This window comes from Canis aureus, chromosome 25, assembly GCF_053574225.1.
Source record: "Canis aureus isolate CA01 chromosome 25, VMU_Caureus_v.1.0, whole genome shotgun sequence".
Classification (NCBI taxonomy): domain Eukaryota; kingdom Metazoa; phylum Chordata; class Mammalia; order Carnivora; family Canidae; genus Canis; species Canis aureus.
The window spans coordinates 25,062,351-25,081,746 of NC_135635.1; the positions used below are offsets into that span (position 1 = coordinate 25,062,351).

The window sequence follows — 19,396 nt, forward strand, 5'->3', positions numbered from 1 at the left end:
GAAACTATAAGTATTCGCTTTTGGACCACAACTTAATGTTTTCCACCCATCTTGTTTGTACATTTACACCTGCTTTGTTTTGACTCTTACCTTAACCAAGACTTTGCCCAATTTCTTACTCAGGTTCTGAGTTAACTTGCTGTCATTGATGAATCCTACTTTTAGCCCCTCAAAAAGTTTATAATAGATATCATCTAGAAACCATTTGACCTTCTGCTGTTTTTATTTTTCCACCTAATCTTGAGTAATTCTTACTGTCAGCTGTAACATGGGTAATTCTCTTGTTCAATATAGTGGTCATTATTATTAGAGAAAAATAATTAGACTCCAGTAAAAGTAGATATTACAGAGCCATGCTGTTTCTTCTTCTTAGGGCCCTTTCTTTTCCCTTGCAGACCAGGTATGATATCCTTGGGCCTTTCTGTCCCCATTGTAGCTATTCTACTTCTGCTAAACTAATAACTTTGTTACACTTTTCCCACCCTACTCCCCATTGATAGCTTGGTTCATTCATAGATTTAGTGCCCTATGCTTTCAGGTCCTAGTGTTACGGTTTTAAAAGACGTTAAAAGGTGGTTTTTGTTCATTTGTTGTTTGTTTTTTTAAGATTTTATTTATTGGGGCACCTGGGTGGCTCAGTGGTTGAGCATCTGCCTTTGATTCAGGTCATGATTCTGGAGTCCTGGGATCAAGAGTCGCACCGGGCTCCCCTCCCAGAGCCCGCTTCTCCCGCTGTCTATCTTTCTGCCTCTCTGTGTCTCTCATGAATAAATAAATAAAATCTTAAAAAAAAAAAGATTTTATATATTTACTTGGAAAGAGAGCAGGGAAAGCGGCAGAGAAAGAGAAGTCAGGCTGAACACAGAGCCTGACTTTGAGGCTCAATCCCACAACCCTGACATCATGACCTGAGCTGAAATCAAGAGTTGGATGCTTAACGAAAGCGCCCCTGAAAGACATAGTTCTTGTTATCAGATTCATATTCTACTGGAGGATTTTGACAAGTTTAACACATTTTATGACAGAAATATCCCATGATGCTATGGGATCCAGAGGGATCCAGAAGTAAGATTAGAAGAAAGTGTTAATAAAGTAACTGAAACTTTAAATCTCAGGGGAAGAGTGTGAGTTATATAAATGAGGAGGCATGAAGGGAGTATTCCACGCTAGAAGAATAGAATGTGAAGAAGGCTAGTGGTGTAGATTCAGAGTGGCAGGAGATAGGTCGCAGATGGATGCAAGGGTCTACAGAAATGAGTCAATTTATTTAGGAGTTTGAATTCACCTGATATATCAAGGCTCCTTTTTTCTCACTGGACCTCAAAAAATCTTTGTATTTAAATCTTAACTTTACTAATTTTTTGTTGTTGTTGTTGTTCTAGTCCATCCTATTTACTATTACTGGATAAAACTCTTTGAAGTGGGCAGCCCGGGTGGCTCAGCGGTTTAGCGCCACCTTCAGCCCAGGGCGTGATCCTGGAGACCCGGGACCAAGTGCCACGTTGGGCTTCCTGCATGGAGCCTGCTTCTGCCTCTACCTGTGTCTCTGCACCCCCCTCCCCAATCTCTCTCTCTCTCTCTCTCTCTGTTTCTCCCATGAATAAATAAATAAAATCTTAAAAAAAAACAAACAAAAAACTTTGAAATGTACTTCTGCCCTCATAGTTCCTTAATTCAGTACTTTTTTTTTTTTTTTAATTCAGCTCTTTTAGTGGCTCCACATTATTTCTTGACATTCTCAGTGCCCACTTGAACATTTTGAGCCTGGCCTCTCTCTACTCAGTGACAGATCAAGTGACCATTTGTTTCATGTCCCTTCAGGCTTCTGGTTTATTTATACTTTGTTTCCATCATTTTGTCCATAGGCTGCCATTTTCTCATTAGCTTTGGGTGATCTCATTCAGTAATTTTGTTGATTATTTAAAATTAGGTGATGGTAGTAAACTATTACGTAGTTTAAGAATTCCAAAGAATTCTTTGGAAGTTACTTTTTATTCTGCATTATAATGTAGTTTAAGCTCCATTTAGTATGTAGTTTAAGCTCCATTTAGTATATTTTGGATATTACTTGTTTCAGATACCTTTTGTTATTAAGTTTAAATTAAGCTTAGCAATATTGATATTGATAATTACATAAATAAGCTTTTAAGGTAAACTTAAATTAAGGTAATAAACTTTATTTATTTTTATTTTTTATTTTTTTAGGTAATAAACTTTAATATGCATTTATAGAGTACTTTAATATAGTTTTATGGGTTACTGCTGAATTCAGCAGTATAATTTGTTGCTATTTTCATTTTGAAACATTCCTGTTATAAAATCTTAAAAAAAATTTGTGAAATATTCCTGTCTTTATCAGTTTTAACATATTTTAAAGAAATTTATTGTCATCAATATTATACCATTTATCTTATACTTTTTAAGTAATAATTCTTGCTCTTTTTGTTTTAATAATGTTATATTATTTCTATTTTTTGTTCTAGGATAGGAGATAATCCTATGATATTATTAATATTTAGTGGAGTCTAACTTGAATTTAAATTGTCACCCTCATAATCATTTTGATATTTAACATTTTCCAAAGCTAGGTTGCCTGCAGATATTAACTATTTTATATTTTTTTCCTTTATAGTGAAGAGGTCTGTATTTTATCTGCATCCGGCACAGCAGCTGTACTCAACCCTAGATTTCTGCAGGATGGCACCGTGGAAGGCTGTTTGGAACAGAGGTTGTCATGGCAGCCTTGCTTATTTTCTTTAAAGGCAAAAAAAGGAGAAGTTGATTTTTAACTTCACAGCCAGGATAGTTCTGTATAAGGATGGGTTACAGTGGTACAATGTAGAAATCAGGACCAGACACTTTACTAATTTTTACATAACCTGTAGCAACATAGATGAATTGAATTCTGCATTATATGACACACATTATTATAATTTTCTGAGTATCTTGATAAAATACATGTCTGACTCAAAGAATTTCAAGTATATATTTTTTTGTCTGTGACAGTATAAAAATTTTTTTTATTTTTCTCTTCCTTTCCTTTTGTCTTACCTCTGGCATAGAAAAAGGTCATGAATAGTATAGGTCAGAAAAGGTTAGCAAATAGTATAAATTTGCAAGTCTCTGTATAAGAAAAATATTCTGGCTCAGGTAGGCAAACAGAAGACCTTGGTTGGTTTCTTCTTTAGTTTATATCAAAAATGGATTTTGACTGTAATATATTACAGAGCATTGAAAGTCATCACAAATAGGAAAATAGAGGTGCAACATTTTGAAGTATATTAAAAATCAGAGTGTTCTATTGAGAAAACTGCTGGCTGGTAAGTTGTCCCAGTGTTGCAATATAGTTCTCACACATGTCAGTAGATTTCTCTTGAGTAGATAGAAGCCTAATAGAACAAATGACCTTCCCCTTGCAGATTGATTATTTTTGTATTGTGGCTTGGATAGATAAAATGAATTCTTTTATATGGTAATCCTGTGCAACAGATACTGTCCCTATCTGTAAAAGAGGAAAATGTCTTTTTTCCTGCTATAAAATTATTTCTGTTTATAAGAATTTGAAAAATAATACAGGAATAGAAGGAAGAAAACATGCTCCATGATCTCAGTATTCAGAGACAATCCCTTTTGTATATTTCATATTTCCAATTTAAATACTTCTGTTTTTATTCCTATGATATTATATCACTTATGTTCAAATTTCTGTGAGATAGTTAGTTAAAAATTATTCCAGTTTTCATCCTTTCTTGCCCCTTTGTAACAGGGGCTTTGATTCAAACAAACTGACCTTAGAATCTGAGGTCTGCTACTAAGTATTTACTATGGCTGAACAAGTTACTTAATGTCTCAGGTTGGTTTCAGACCAAGAAGAACTAGTTTTTGTTGCTGTTTGCAGCAAACAAAACAGGGATGTTTTGTATTTTGGGGAGGGGTGTGTTTAGCTATGTTTTCTTACTTAATCTTCAAAGAAAAAGAGCCTTTGTTAGTAGATATTGTTCTGGTTTTATAGGGGAGGCTCTGAGAGGTTAAATGACTTATTCAAGGTCACATAGCTCTGTTTAGGATCTATTTGACTTCCCTGTTACTTCTAACGTACTAGAATGCCATCTTAACAATAAAAGAATAATACATACCTGAGAGTAATTTGATTTAGAAGGTTATGGTGGATCAATTCCGTGAAATAGTATGTACAAGGAATCTGCAAGAAGCCTGACTCATAGTATAGTATGAATTTCCTTTTCTTTTTTAATTTGTCCATTTGCCAAGGTTCAACTTCCAAAAGGTTGCTTTAGATTGGAGCAAATTGAGAATCCACATCTTTCTAGAGCCCTAGAAGGTGTAGCTGTGTGAAAGTCTGGAGTTCTCCATGAAGCTTCCTTCTGCTTCCATTTTTGTTCTCTGAATTTCCTCAGATTTGATGAGTGAAAAAAATACTTAAATCATTCAAAAACGAATTCATAGCCAACATTATTATAACAAACATTTTACAGTGATCGGGAAGGTTGTGTTATCATTTCTGGTTTATATAGGATATGTATATTATTTGTGAAACAGGTATTATGATTTCTCAAGAAATGTTAAAGCAGTCATTGGAAATTAGAAATGTCAGATTATGCCTATTTTTGACTTTTAAATTTTTATTATTTTATTTTAAAAATATTTTTATTTATTCATGAAAGGGGGGGGGTGCAGAGGGAGAAGCAGGCTCCATACAGGGAGCCTGGTGCGGGACTTGATCCTGGGACTCTGGGATCATGCCCTGAGACGAAGGCAGACGCTCAACCGCTGAGCCACCCACGCGTCTCTTGATTTTTTAAGTTTTTAAATAGGTTTGTTTTTAACCATAATCTTTTTTTTGAAGTTGTTAGATTGTCTAGTTAAAGAGGTTTTTTTCCCTTGGGAATTTTTTTTGTAATTGTATTTGAGTTATATTTGTCACAGTAGGAAAATGTCCCCCATATCCAACCACTTGTTTTTATGTTCTATCACAAAGAACAAGCTTTGGGATAATAGTGGCTTTTGTCAGGTGGGACATCCTTAAAAATATGAATTGATGCAATACTGTGACTACTTGTGTAAGTCTTATTTCTCATATGGAAATGTATGATTTTCATTTGATGGTCATCTTTAATTCTTAATAGTCATAGTGGTACTCTCATAGCTTACTGTGCTAGAAGTTGTGTAGTTTGTATACAAGTACTGTATGTGAAAAATAGGTTTTTGAGAAAATGCATGGAATTTTAAAAAATGCTTCATTTTTTTCTCTTGATATTTCATATAGGCTAGAAGAAAATTTGCCTGCAGGCTGTGGATTTTGCCACATACCATATGATGAACTGAATATGCCATTTCCAGCTCATCTCACATACTGCTATAACTGCAGGAAACAAAAAGTTCCTGATGTTCTCTTTACAACTATAGACCTCCCAATAGATGCAACAGTTATTGGAAAAGGCTGTCTTATTCAAGCAAGGTATATTTGTGCAAACCGTATTTGAGGTCTCTGAAAGTGTATGGAGTATGGAGTCAAACAGATCTGTTTTTTACATGTCTTCTATGCTGTTTCCTACGGGTGTGATCCTGGGCAGGCTGGGCAATGATACCCGAATCTTGTATTTATTTAATCACATGGAAAATTGGGAGAAAGAATATCCTCTTTATAAAACTAAAATAAGTTTATATGTAAAGACAATTTTAAACATTTAAATTCTGTACAGATGTTTATTATTTTGAGGATTACTAAGTAACCTGTTGTGGCTCTGTTTTAAGGATATTAAATATGTAATACATTTTAGAAATTGATTTTTTTTTCTTTTAAAGAACAGTGCCATGCATGTAGTGTTCCTTTCATTATCTCATTTAGCTGTTAACAGTTCCTTTTAAAATGTGCTGGAGTAGGAAATGCTAAGTTGTGGTTGACATACAGGAGCAGCTATAACTGTCTAGGTCACTAACAACTACCAGGTTACCAAATCCATTGAACAGTTCTGTCCTCATCTTCTCAGCAGCAGTCACACAGTTCACATCATTTTCTCCTTCATACTTCTTTGACTTCATAGTACTCCTGGCCACATTCCTTGAACCCCAGCTTTTTCCTACCTCTATGTATAATCCTCAGTCCGTGTTGATTTTCTCCTTTTCTTGATCCCTGAAGGGCCATGGGTCTGGACCCTCTTCTCAAAGCTCTCTCCCCAGTTGAACTCATCAACTCCGATAGGTGTGTGCTTTCTATAAGTCTGTGACTTCCAGATTTACAACTGTAGTCCAAACTTTTTCTGAGCTTCAGGCTTGTATACTTTCATACTCCATTTTGAAGTCTTGTAGGCATCTCATATTTGTTCCAAATTGAACTACTAATTTTCTCCACTTTTTTCATATTAGCCTTCTTTATTTTAATGAACGATCAATCACTCTATCCAATTCTTCATGCCAAATATGGTGTTCTTTGACAGTCCCCTCCTGCCTAACCTCTCTCCATCAAAGTTATCTTACAAAGTCATGTTGTGTTTTATTTTCAGATATAATTCTGATTCATTTACTTTTGCTTTCATCTTATATCTTAGACCTTCTATTTGGGATTGTTTTTCTTTTGCTAATATCCTTTAGTATTTATTTTGGTGGGTCTGCTGGTGGTAAATTATCTATGTTTGCTTATCTGAAAATATTTACTTACCTTGAAGAGATATTTCGGGCTGCCATTTATTTTCCTACAGCACACTAAAGATACCCTTCCCTTGCCTTCTGGCTTTCATTGCTACTGTTGAGAAATAACCTATTAGATTAACTTTTATTCCTTTGAGGATACCCTCCCCACCCTTGTATATGTGCTATTCTATTTGTCTTTGGTTTTCTGCAATTTCCCTATGAAATGTTAGGTATGGACTTCTTTTATCTTAATTGCTATATATTGAATTTCTTGAATCTGTAGATTATTTCATGTGCTTTAGAAAGTTTTTAGATACTATTTCTATGTTTCATCTCCTCTCAAATACTAGTTCTATGTTTCATCTCTTCTCTCTTCTTGATACTGTAAAAATGTTAGACTTTCTCACTGCTTCTTCTAGGTCTGTTATTCTCTTGTCTGTATTTTCTATCTTTTTGTTTATGTCATATATTGGATATTTTCTTATCTATCTTTCAATTCTTTAATTTTCTCTTCAGCTATCTCTAATATTATAGTAAGACCAATAATTGGGGATTTACATTTTTGACAGTCTATTTTTTTTAGAGAGATTTTATTTATTTATTCATGAGAGATACAGAGAGGCAGAGATATAGGCAGAGGGAGAGGCAGGCCACCTCACAGGGAGCCCAGTGTGGGACTTGATTCCAAGACCTCGGGTTTATGATCAGAGCTGAAGGCAGACGCTCAACCGCTGAACCACCCAGGTGTCCCTTGATAATCTATTTTTATTTCTAGATGTTTTATTTTTTTATTTTTATTTTTTCAAATCTAATATTAAATGTTATAGCCTGTCACTGATTCTTTAACAGATAATTTTAATAACTATTTTTTTGTATTCAGTTATTTCTTTTCATTATTATTCATTGTGTTTTATTTCCTTAGACTGTGATAGATTCTTAGGAAGTTGCAAAAATGGTACAAAGAATCCCATGTACCATACTCCATTTTGAAGTCTTGTAGGCATCTCATATTTGTTCCAAATTGAACTACTAATTTTCTCTTCACCCAGTTTCCCTCATTGGTGACATCTTACATAGCTATAGTAGAATATCAACTAGGAAATTAACATTGATGTAATACTAATTAAGTATCCTAAGACCTTACTCAGTTTTTACACTTTTTTAAACTTGCATTCATTTATGTATTTGTGTTTATTTGTAGTTCTATGCAACTTCATTCCAAAGTAGATTTGTGTAACCACCACCATAGTCAAGATGCAGAACTGTGTTCCACTACCACAAAGAACCTCCTCATACTGTCCCCTTATGAGGACCCTTGTCCTGGTCCTGTGATGCTTTTAAGAAGATTCTGAAAATTCATAATTTATACAGTTTATTCTTTGTTTGCTTTAGGTAGAAGGGAGTTCATGTTCATCAGCAGTTTTCAGAGTGTCATCCCTAGAACAATCATCACCATCCTTGGGAGAATTTATAGAAATGCAGATTCTCAGGCCTCCCTCCAGACCTATTAAATCAGAAACTCTAGGGATGGGGGGCTAGTAATTGTTTCTTAATGAGCTCTCAAGCTAAAGATTGATAACTACTAGCCTAAACAGTCCAGTTTACAAGTTTGGGGATCTTTTCTTCATCTTTACTGCTACGTTTTTAGTCTAAGCTCTCATTGTCACCTAAATTGCTTTTTGGCTACCATCCCCTCATTAATTCTGTTATACTTATTCCATGCTGTGTGTAGTAATATATACGATATCTTAAAACATAAATTGGATCATGTTACTACTTAAAAGCTATCTGGACTTCTTATTGCTGGTAGAATAAAATCAGACTCCTTACCATGACCCTTAAGCCCCTAACATGATCATGCCCCTGCTTAACTGCATCCCCATCCGTACTACTCTCACACTTGCTCACTTCATTTTAGTGTCGTAGTCTCTTTTTGGATCTTCTAATATGCTAACCCCATTCATAAGTGTCTTTCTCTAACTCTCCTGGTTCCATCTTGATTTTATGATCTCAGGCCAGGTATAATCTATCCTGTGAGGCCTTCTCTCTAGTTTATTCCCACTTATTTTCACCTGGTTCATTTTCTTTAATTCATGTCTAAAGAAAATGAACCAGGTGAAATAAGTGGGAATAAATGATTCTTCAACATAGTCTGAGGCTAACTTGTATCTTTGCTTATTCCCACTCTCCTCCACTGGAATATAACTGCGAGAACAGGAACTCTGTGTTTTGTTTATTGATCAGTGCTCACCATCTAGAACAGTGCCTGGTACATGGTAGATACTCAGGAAAGTTTTGTGTGCTTTTAATGAGTAAATTAATTTTTTTTGCTATACATTCATATGACCACATGGAGTTATGAAACCTCTAAGATTTTAAAGTATATTCTCTAGTGATTTTGATGGGTATTTTCTTCATTTCTAGAGATTTTGAAATTTTTCTTTTTCATTTATTAATGTAGGACTTTTAGCAAAAGCATACACAATGAAAAAAATGGCAGAAAAGGTTATTGATATAACTTAATAAGCCCATTTGAAACAAATATTTTATCAAATACACTTACAGAAAGTTTTAAAAATTGTACAGTTTTTAAGATGGCATCAAGAATACCATCTAGTGGGCAGCCCCAGTGGCTCAGCGGTTTAACGCCGCCTTCAGCCCAGGGCATGATCCTGGGGACCCAGGATTAAGTCCCATGTCGGGCTCCCTGCATGGAGCCTGCTTCTCCCTCTGCCTGTGTCTCTGCCTCTCTCTCTCTCTCTCTGTCTCTCATGAATAAATAAATAAAATCTTTAAAAAAAAAAAAAGAATACCATCTAGTGACTAACTTATTTTCCTTAACAGATTATGTCGCTTAAAAAAGAAAGCACAGGCAGAAGCAAATGCCACAGCTATCAGTAATCTGTTGCCATTCATGGAATATGAAGTACATACACAGCTAATGAATAAACTAAAACTGAAAGGAATGAACGCTTTATTTGGACTGAGAATTCAGATCACAGTGGGTGAAAATATGTTGATGGGCTTAGCGGTAAGTTTAGATGTTTTGGTTTAGTTTTGTGATTCCGGTAGTTTAGTAGATTCTGTTTTGTGTGATTCAAAGAGTCTTTTAAAAGGACTTATTTGAAGAAACTGGTATTAAGACCTTGGAGGGTTGGGGATATTATAAGAAGTAAAAAGTCTGATAATAGGCTTTTACATTTATATATGAATCACTGTTTAAAATTAATAAATTATATAAAATTTATTTATATTTATATTATTATATTCTGATCATAATCTCAGTAGTCAAATTTCTGAAAATTATCATGTGTAGCTTATTTAGTAAGTTGGTCATCATTGTTCTGTATTTTATTATTTTTTACACATTGCTAAAACAGGATTTTTCCTCAGCACTGACGTTTGGGACTAGAAAACTATTCATTGTTAGGGGCTGTCTGGTATATTACAGAATGTTTAGCAGCCACCATGGCCTCTGCACACTAATGGCTTCCCTTTAGTATGACATCCAGAAATGTTTCCAGACATTACTAGATGTTCCTTGGGGGCAGAGTCACTCCTGAGTGGGGAGGACCACTATGCTAAAACAATCTTTAGTTATATGGAGAAAATTAAGCAATACATATAAAACTCTGCCTACTGCGGGATAAGAAAATGTTTCATCATAAATGTGCACCTATGGTCAACGGTGGAATGTGCAATAAAGTATATGTTCCTTTTTCTTTTTGTTTTTTTTTTTTTAAGTTTGTGTTTCTTAAGTGTTGATAAATTGTGAGGCAGTAGAGGGACACCAGCGTGGCTCAGTGGGTTACGCCTCTGACTCTTGATCTTGGCTCAGGTCTTGATCTCATGGTCGTGAGTTTGAGCCTGCATTTGGCTCTACCTGGGCATTGAGCCTACTTATAAAAATAGAAAATGAAAATTCATGAGGGAGTGGGACGCTCTTTATCTCAGCTTTACGTTCACTGTGACTTATTAGAAAATAAATTTTGACTACAAGTTGTCACTGGGGAAAGCAAGAATTGTCTTTGTAAGTCATCTAAGACCCAGAGAACTAGATGCCTGCAAAATACATATTTATCAGGTAGAAACTGATTCACAGTATTTATGGAAATCCTCTCCTATTTTAGACACTTCCTTAGCCAGGATCTTCATCTGTGACACTGGCACTTTTCAAATTGGAATTCTCTGCCATATTTCTGAGATACATAAAAATTTAATTTTAAGAAATATATAGAAGTTGGATTTTTTTTCCTCAGTATGCATTTGTAGATAAAATGCTAAACTATTTCCTGTTCATACATTTACAATTATGTAAATTTCTGAATGTAGGGGTAATTGTGTGGTAAAGATAAACTAATCAGGTAATCACGATTTTTTTAACAAGAGAAATTTGCAACAATTAGTTAAAGTAATCTGATTTATATTAAAATTTTTGATATCTAGATTAACTGAATAAAGTGTTCATTATAATTCATTCATCTAAAAACTCACATGCTTAGCAATTATTATAAATGTATAATTTGGACTGAATATAAAACTAGTTATTGGTGGGTGTCTGTGGGAACTAAGAGCTTGATTCAGATTCAAAGATTTAAAAAGCATGGTGGAGCGCAGCCTGAGTGGCTTAGCAGTTTAGTGCCGCCTTTGGCCCAGGGCTTGATCCTGGAGACCGGGGATCGAGTCCCACGTCAGGCTCCCTGCATGGAGCCTGCTTCTCCCTCTGCCGCGCTCTCTCTCTTTCTCTCTCTCTCTCTGTCTGTCTCTCATTAATAAATTTTTAAAAAATTCTTAAAAAAATAAAAAGCATGGTGGCAAACATATCAAATACTTCTAATGGTTGAGCTCTAGGGAACTAGTTTGTGATACTGGTGTAATTTTTTGATGCCTGCCTGAAATATTGCCTTTTCTTATTCTTGCTGATCTTTTCCTTCTTGACTACTAGTGACACTCATTATATACTGTTTGTGATTTTGATCTTTGTGCTGTGGTTTAGCTTGTGCACTTAAATCTCAAGGCCCTAAAGGGATCCCTGGGTGGCTCAGCGGTTTAGAGCCTGTCTTCAGCCCAGGGCGTGATCCTGGAGACCCGGGATCGAGTTCCGCATCGGGCTACGTGCATGGAGCCTGCTTCTCCCTCTGCTTGTGTCTCTGCCTCTCTCTCTCTCTCTCTCTCTCTCTCTCTGTGTCTTTAATGATAAATAAATAAAATCTTAAAAAAAAAAAAAACCCAAAAACTCAAGGCCCCAAGAGTAGCTTCCATGATAATTGATCTCTGCCTACTGGATATCTGGCACTGTGCTACCCCAGAAGTAATGCAATATTATCTTGACAAGAGGGGCAAATGGATGCTATAATAGATTGAGACTAGTCCAAAGTGATATGATGTACTGGAACTGAATTTCAAACCCAGGTTTGTCTTATTCCAGAGTCTGTGTTCTCAACCATTCTGGGCTATTACCTCATTAGTGAGTGCAGTGAAGAACCTGTTAGAGATACTCTGCTAAGGCTTCATATGGCAGGAGGGTGTTCTGAGGTTGAGCATCAGAGACTGAGTCATAGACATAGTCATGGACACTAATGAACAAACCAGGAGAGAGAGCTTCTGAGCATCAATGTCATCTACTGCACAGAGTTCATGTCATCTACTGCACAGAGTTCATCATAGAATATCATACCCTTTTTAGTGTGGGTTTTTACAAAATTGGCATTTGATTAGAAAGAATAATAACTCACACAGGAGCATCTGACTCTTGATTTCAGCTCAGATCATGATCTCAGTGTGTAACCCCCCACCCCAATCTCACTTGCGAGTACAGCCTCAGTCATACTCTCTCTTTAAAAAAAAATAATAACTCACACAGTTCAAAATACACAAATATCCAGAGTTAAATGTCTTTTCTTGTCTACATTCCACTCTTTCTGTGTAAACAATTTGATGTTTATATTTGTATATATCTTTTGCTTTGCTTATATAATAAGCATGTTTAAATGTGGATGTACATAGGGGTGTGTGTGTGTGTGTGTAAATATCGTGTGTTGTATTTCCCTTAATAGTTTTCTAGTACTGATGGCATGTGGTACAGTTAGAGTCAGAAATTAATAGTCATTTAATTAAATATTTAAAATGAATCCGTATTAAGTAAAATTTTCTTTCTTGGTAATTATGGATGTAGTGTGATATCATGAGAAGTTCTTAGATTTTAGAGTCAGAAACACATTCAAATCTCTTCTCCATGTTTATTGACAGTGTGATCTTGAGTAAATTTCCTGTCCTTCCTGAAGTTGTTTCCTCACTTGCTTTGCAAAAGTTTCCCTTTTACTTTTTAATAATTTTTAATCTTTTTTTCCTACACTTTTTCAGTGCAATTTATTTTTTGAAATCATAGGTAAAAATTTTAAAGTGCAGTTGGGTATGCAGTGAAAAGTAAATCCTTCTTTCATTGCTGTCCCTCCTATTTACCCAAGGTTCTCGTCAGAAGCAACCAATTCCTGTTACCAGTTATGTGTTTCTTTTTTTTTTTTTTTTTTTAAAACTGGCAGACTTATTTTTTTAAACTTTATTTATTTATTTATTTATTTATTTATTTATTTATTTATTATTTATGATAGTCACAGAGAGAGAGAGAGGCAGAGACATAGGCAGAGGAAGAAGCAGGCTCCATGCACCGGGAGCCCGACGTGGGATTCGATCCCGGGTCTCCAGGATCGCGCCCTGGGCCAAAGGCAGGCACTAAACCCGCTGCGCCACCCAGGGTTCCCCAGTTATGTGTTTCTGCTCTCTTCCAACATATGTCCCATATGTGCACTGATGCTAATTATCTTTCTCCTGTAGGGCAAAGATAGTTTTCCTAAGTATGAAGACTTAAGGACTATTATTCTTTAGATATTTTTTCTGATTATTTCCCTGTTGTTTTTACAAGTCGGCCACAGGTGTGTATTTAGCAGCTTTACCTACGCCTGGTGGCATTCAGATTGCTGGGAAGACTCCTAATGATGGCTCCTATGAACAGCATATATCTCATATGCAAAAGAAGATAAATGACACAATTGCTAAGAATAAAGAATTATATGAAATCAATCCTCCGGTAAGTAAAATAAATCTATATTGTGAATATATGTTATTGTTAGGGGTTAGTTTATTTTGGGATTACCTTATTTTGGACAAATTTTTTTTCACTGTTAAGATTTGCTCTCCTCATTACTCATTTCTTTTACCTCCTTTTGCAATCATACTCAAATGTCTCCTTTTAGGGAGCTGACTCTGACTACCTGATTTGAAAATTGTCCTCTCCCATCAATTTTTGATACTTTCTATCCACCTTCTGTGTTTTATTGTTTTTTATTTCTCTTATCTGTGTGTGTGTAAACACGAGAAAATATGTTTTTGATTTTTATAACTGCTTGTTGCATACAGAAGAATGAAGCTTCTTTGAGGCTGTATTCCTGAGGCCTAGCATAGTTCCTCCTAGTAGTAGCCTCTTGATAAATATTGCTGAATGATTAAATAAATAGTTTAAATGTTCATTTTTGGTAAAAAAGAAAGATTGCTTATTTAAGATAAAAATGTGAAAGAATACCCCATTTTTCAGTTTTAGTTTCTTAGGATTTTTCTATGAGTAACTTCCGTAGTCATTCTTTGATACCAAGTTTGTAGTAGATATCACAGTTTCTCCTACTCTGAGGATGCCTTATAGCCAGTTTTAAATGAAAGAAGAAAGTGTCGGAGTTAGAATGAATCTATTTGTTTTTTATGAGTCTTTGATAATGAAATACTTATGTAAAAGGAACATGTTTGAATAACATTATTATTGTTATTTGACTTTATACACACTGTCAGAATTTTGGTTGCTTGTCTGGGACAGTGCATCTGCATTCTAGTTTGAGACTTACAGCTTTCTAGCAAAGTTAAGTTGAGAGGAATTTTAAAGATATGACCTAGAGCTACACTGTTAAGTGTGGTGGACACTGTCACATGTGGCTATACAGCACTTGATATGTGTCTGGTCCAAATTGAGAGGTGCTATCAGTATAAAATACGCACTGGATTTGGAAGACTTAATATGAAAAAGAATGTAAATTATCTCATGAGTATTTTTTATATAGATTATATTTTGAAAATGTAATCTTTTGGATATAGTGAATTAAATAAAATTTTATTAAAATTCTATTTCTTTTTTATTTTATTATATATGAGGCTTGCTTTATATTTCTATTGAACAGTGCTGATACAGAGCTTCTTGAAATTCACTAAGAAAGTTAGTATGTTAATATATTAATGCTTAAATAGCCTTTTTAAAGCTTTCCACACAGCCCTTTACTGATGCTTGAAGTACATTATTTTTCTTTTATAATTATGTTTTGATATTTGAACATTTACTAATAGTATTTATGTCTGTTGTGGAAAATGATTTGCAAAGCTTTATGTTAGGGCCCTGTGATATAAGCTGAACTCTTTTACTTACCAGTATTTATCAACTATATGCTCCCATGCTGACCTCTCATAGGAAGTATCTCTGTATACTATTGTATTTGTATATGCTTCTGTCATGGGGCTGTTCCATATTATTGCACTTAGTTTTTGCATGTCTATCTGTCTTTAATATAAGCCTTTTAAAGTCAGACATGTTTAGAGAATGTGAATTAAATTACTTCATCTATTCAATAAATATTTATTGAGCTTCCTGTTTCAGTAGTAGATTGTAGAGGAGGGGATAAATCTGTTATGATTTTTAAAATTTCAACATATATGGGTTTCATGTGTTGAATATGATACAAAAAGATTTATCAATCTATGAATTTTCTAATATATCTCTCCTTATTTCAGATACTGAGTGCATTATAGTCTTTCAGCATAACATCTCAGAATTTGACAGATTCAGTGTAGTAAGCTACTACTCATATCACAATTTTGTCTTTTCTGTTTCTAAAACAATGTATACCTACCCTGAAAATATACATCAGTGTGTTTCTTCTCTTAGGAAAGAAAGGTAGCTCCAGTTGAAGTGAATGTACTTGTTTTTTTTTTCTCAACACTGAAAAATCTTTCTAATGTAGAGCAGTAGTACCACTTAAGTGGAGATCATTTAGTCAACCAAAGGTATCAAAATAAGGTGCAAAACTTTTAGAATAGGGGATCCCTGGGTGGCTCAGCAGTTTAATGCCTGCCTTTGGCTCAGGGCATGATCCTGGAGTCCCGGGATCAAGTCCCACATCGGGCTCCCTGCGTGGAGCCTGCTTCTCTCTCTGCCTGTGTGTCTGCCTCTCTCAATCTCTGTGTCTCTCATGAATAAATAAATAAAATCTTTGAAAAAAAACTTTTAGAATAATAAACAGTATTAGTGGTAAAAACTTTGTTACGAATCTAAGATATATTAAAAACAGAGGGGATCCCTGGGTGGCGCAGCGGTTTAGCACCTGTCTTTGGCCCAGGGCGCGATCCTGGAGACCCGGGATCGAATCCCACATCGGGCTCCCGGTGCATGGAGCCTGCTCCTCCCTCTGCCTGTGTCTCTGCCTCTCTCTCTCTCTCTCTCTCTGTGTGACTATCATAAATAAATAAAAATTAAAAATAAACATTGTATTTAAAAAAAAACAGATACTGGCTTTTATTAGATCTATAATGTAATGAACAGAAGCATAAACAAATTTTAAAAACTGAAAAATTAAAAAAAAGAAAGATGTTATCTGGTTGGAAGAATATTACACTCAGAGTAAAAAAAACTGATCTGGATAGGTTTGTCACTTAACTAGTTTTCAAGGACAGGCAAACTACTTTACCTCTGAACTGTAGCTCTTTTTCATTTTGTAGTCATTATAATAGGTACCCTGTTAAAATTACACAAGGCAAGGTAATTTGGGGTACAAATAAGAGAAATGAATGTGAAATTACTTTATAGATAGCTATTATGAAATAGTAGTCTTCTGTAAGGTATACGCTAGCAATGAACATTTAAAACTGCATTCTTGAAAAAATTTTAGGTTCCTTGTTATTTAAAAACATAGCTCTGTTATGCCAACAATAGTGTAGGCCTTTTTGCATTTGTATAGTCACATTCTCCTGATAGTCCTTGTAGCCAACAGATACTTAGAATCTCTAGTTAGCATTGATCTTTGGCTATGTAATAGGTAAAAGCTTGCAAACTCATATAGGGTTACATCCTCAAAAAGATCATCATTGTAGCTACCAAAGTTTGTTTAGCTTAGTAAGTTGTATAGCAAATATCTGCATAATATATGTATTAATGTGTACATGCACACGTTTATCATATTCCTCATTTTATCATGTGGAGCTTTGAAAAATTGCCACTGGGTAAGAAAAGATAGAAGGTTAGAATCCTTTTTGGGGACTACTTTTATTTTATTTTATTTATTTTATTTTATTTTATTTTTTATTATTATTTTTTATTTTTATTTATGAGAGACAGAGAGGCAGAGACATAGGCGGAAGGAGAAGCAGACTCCGTGCAGGCAGCATAATGCAGGACTCGATCCCAGGACCCCAGGATCTCGACCTGAGCTGACAGACAGACACTCAACCACTGAGCCACCGATGTGCCCCTTGGGGACTACATTTTTTTTTTTTTTTGGACTACATTTTTAAAAAAATGTTTTATTATTCATGAGAGACACACAGAGAGAGGCAGAGACACAGGCAGAGAGAGAGAAGCAGGCTCCATGCAGGGAGCCCAATGTGGGACTCAATCCCAGATCCCAGGATCAATGACCTGAGCTGAAGGCAGACATTCAAACCGCTGAGCTACCCAGGTGTCCCCGGACTACATTTTTTTAATTATTTTTGGGCTGTTTGGTCTTTTAAAGGCTGAGTAGAAAATACTTTCTGAGCTGGAAGGACTGCCAATTCCCTACTTGTTGTGTCTTTTCTGTACACTAGATGTCAGTATTGCCTTGCTGTGTCTGTGACACATCTCTATGTGTTTATCAATTAGTGTATCAAGACTGCTATTATTCATAGAAGGAAATATCCACGTACTCTACAAAAAGATAATTAGTCATAAAAGTTATAATTAAATATAGGCTGTGAATATATTTAGACTTTATTCTTTACAGATATTTATCTGTTAATAAAAATATTTAAAACCGAACTGAAGCATACAAGTATTGAATCATGTTGTATATCTGAAATTAATACAATGTTATATGTCCATTATACTTCCGTAAAAAGGAAAAAAACCCTACGGTTTACAAAATAACCCCAAAACTGAAAAAGACAGTTTTTTAAAAAAATTTTTATTTATTTATGATAGTCACACAGAGAGAGAGAGAGAGAGAGAGGCAGAGACATAGGCAGAGGGAGAAGCAGGCTCCATGCACCGGGAGCCCGACGTGGGATTCGATCCCGGGTCTCCAGGATCGCGCCCTGGGCCAAAGGCAGGTGCTAAACCGCTGCGCCACCCAGGGATCCCTGAAAAAGACAGTTTTATATGATATAAAGCAATTGTATTTCTTTTAGGAGGTATCAGAAGAGATTATAGGATCACCCATTCCAGAACCTAGACAACGCTCAAGACTTTTAAGATCTCAGTCAGAAAGCTCTGATGAAGTTACAGAGTTGGACCTTTCACATGGGAAAAAAGATGCTTTTGTTTTGGAGGTAATACTACATTAGACTAATTTCTTCAAGTTTTTGGAAGATGTACATTTTTACAGTCAGATCCTAAATTGATGTGATGTGATTTTGTATCATTACAACTGTTATAAATATATAAAGAAATTTTATTATAGTGATTACAACAAATATGAAAATATTAGAACATAGTAATATTTTTTGACCAACACCAGATACAATAATTCAAGTGGCTCTGGAAAAATTAATGTGTGGGTTGAAATAAAATTCAAACAATGCTAAACTAAAAAAATAATGCTAAATTCTTAGAGCTTTTGTAAACTTGAAGGAATTTAAGAAATTAAAATGCTTTTCTTTCACTTATTATATCTACTTGCTTCATGTCTTATAACATGTTAGTATAATCATATCCTTTTACATGTGGTATCATAGCACTCCAAATGCTGAGTATAGTGTTTTCTTACTGAATTCAGAAGGTATAGTTGAACTTTCATTATAAAAATACACTCACAACTTTCCTGGAGAATGCATGTGGCGCAGAAGATATATGGAGTCTCCTACCTCACAAATCTACTCCCTCTGCCCTCCCCTGTAAATAGTTAGCTTTGATGGAGATAGATGATCTTCCTTTGGTATTGAAGGAAAGGAAAACAAATGAGGATACTCGGAAATGTTCTGGTAAGGTGCCAGTTGAGAGAAAAAAAATCAGATGCCTTTATATTAGTAAAGCAGGAAGCTGATGGTAAAATTGTATTGAGATGGGATTGGAAGTTTGAAGAATCTAGAACAGTGTCCATGAATGTGATCAGGATGTCAGCCACGGGAGATGCACAAGGCTTAATTAACAGGTGAGAATGTTAATTTGTAGAAAACTCAAACTGTATGAGTATGTGCCTATTTCTCCTATTTTTCTACAATCTGAGAATGAAAAACAAAATGGAGGTTGGTAAAAGAATATGTTGGACTGAGGAGGTAAAAAATTCCATGGTCTTGTTTGCAGTAATGCTACTCAAAGGGTGCTGTGACTGCCTATAGCAGCAGCAGTATCTGGAGTCTTATGAGAAATGCAAATTCTGGGGCCCTTACTTCACACTTAGTGAATGAAATTTCAATGTAGAGCCCAGGAATCTGTCTAACAAATTTTCCAGCATTCTAGAGCATA

The 19,396-nt window shown here is 35.1% G+C and overlaps 1 protein-coding gene across 23 annotated transcripts in view; it reads left to right on the top strand.

Annotated features, from left to right (window-relative positions):
* Positions 1 to 19,396, top strand: part of C2CD5 (C2 calcium dependent domain containing 5) — a 102,042-nt gene that overhangs the window by 58,939 nt on the left and 23,707 nt on the right. For all 23 annotated transcript variants that reach the window (XM_077870751.1, XM_077870752.1, XM_077870756.1 and 20 more), the window contains 5 exons: positions 2,633 to 2,728; positions 5,285 to 5,476; positions 9,493 to 9,679; positions 13,571 to 13,735; positions 18,121 to 18,261. In XM_077870751.1, coding sequence (XP_077726877.1) covers positions 2,633 to 2,728; positions 5,285 to 5,476; positions 9,493 to 9,679; positions 13,571 to 13,735; positions 18,121 to 18,261 — 781 coding nt within the window. The remainder of the gene's footprint in view (positions 1 to 2,632; positions 2,729 to 5,284; positions 5,477 to 9,492; positions 9,680 to 13,570; positions 13,736 to 18,120; positions 18,262 to 19,396) is intronic.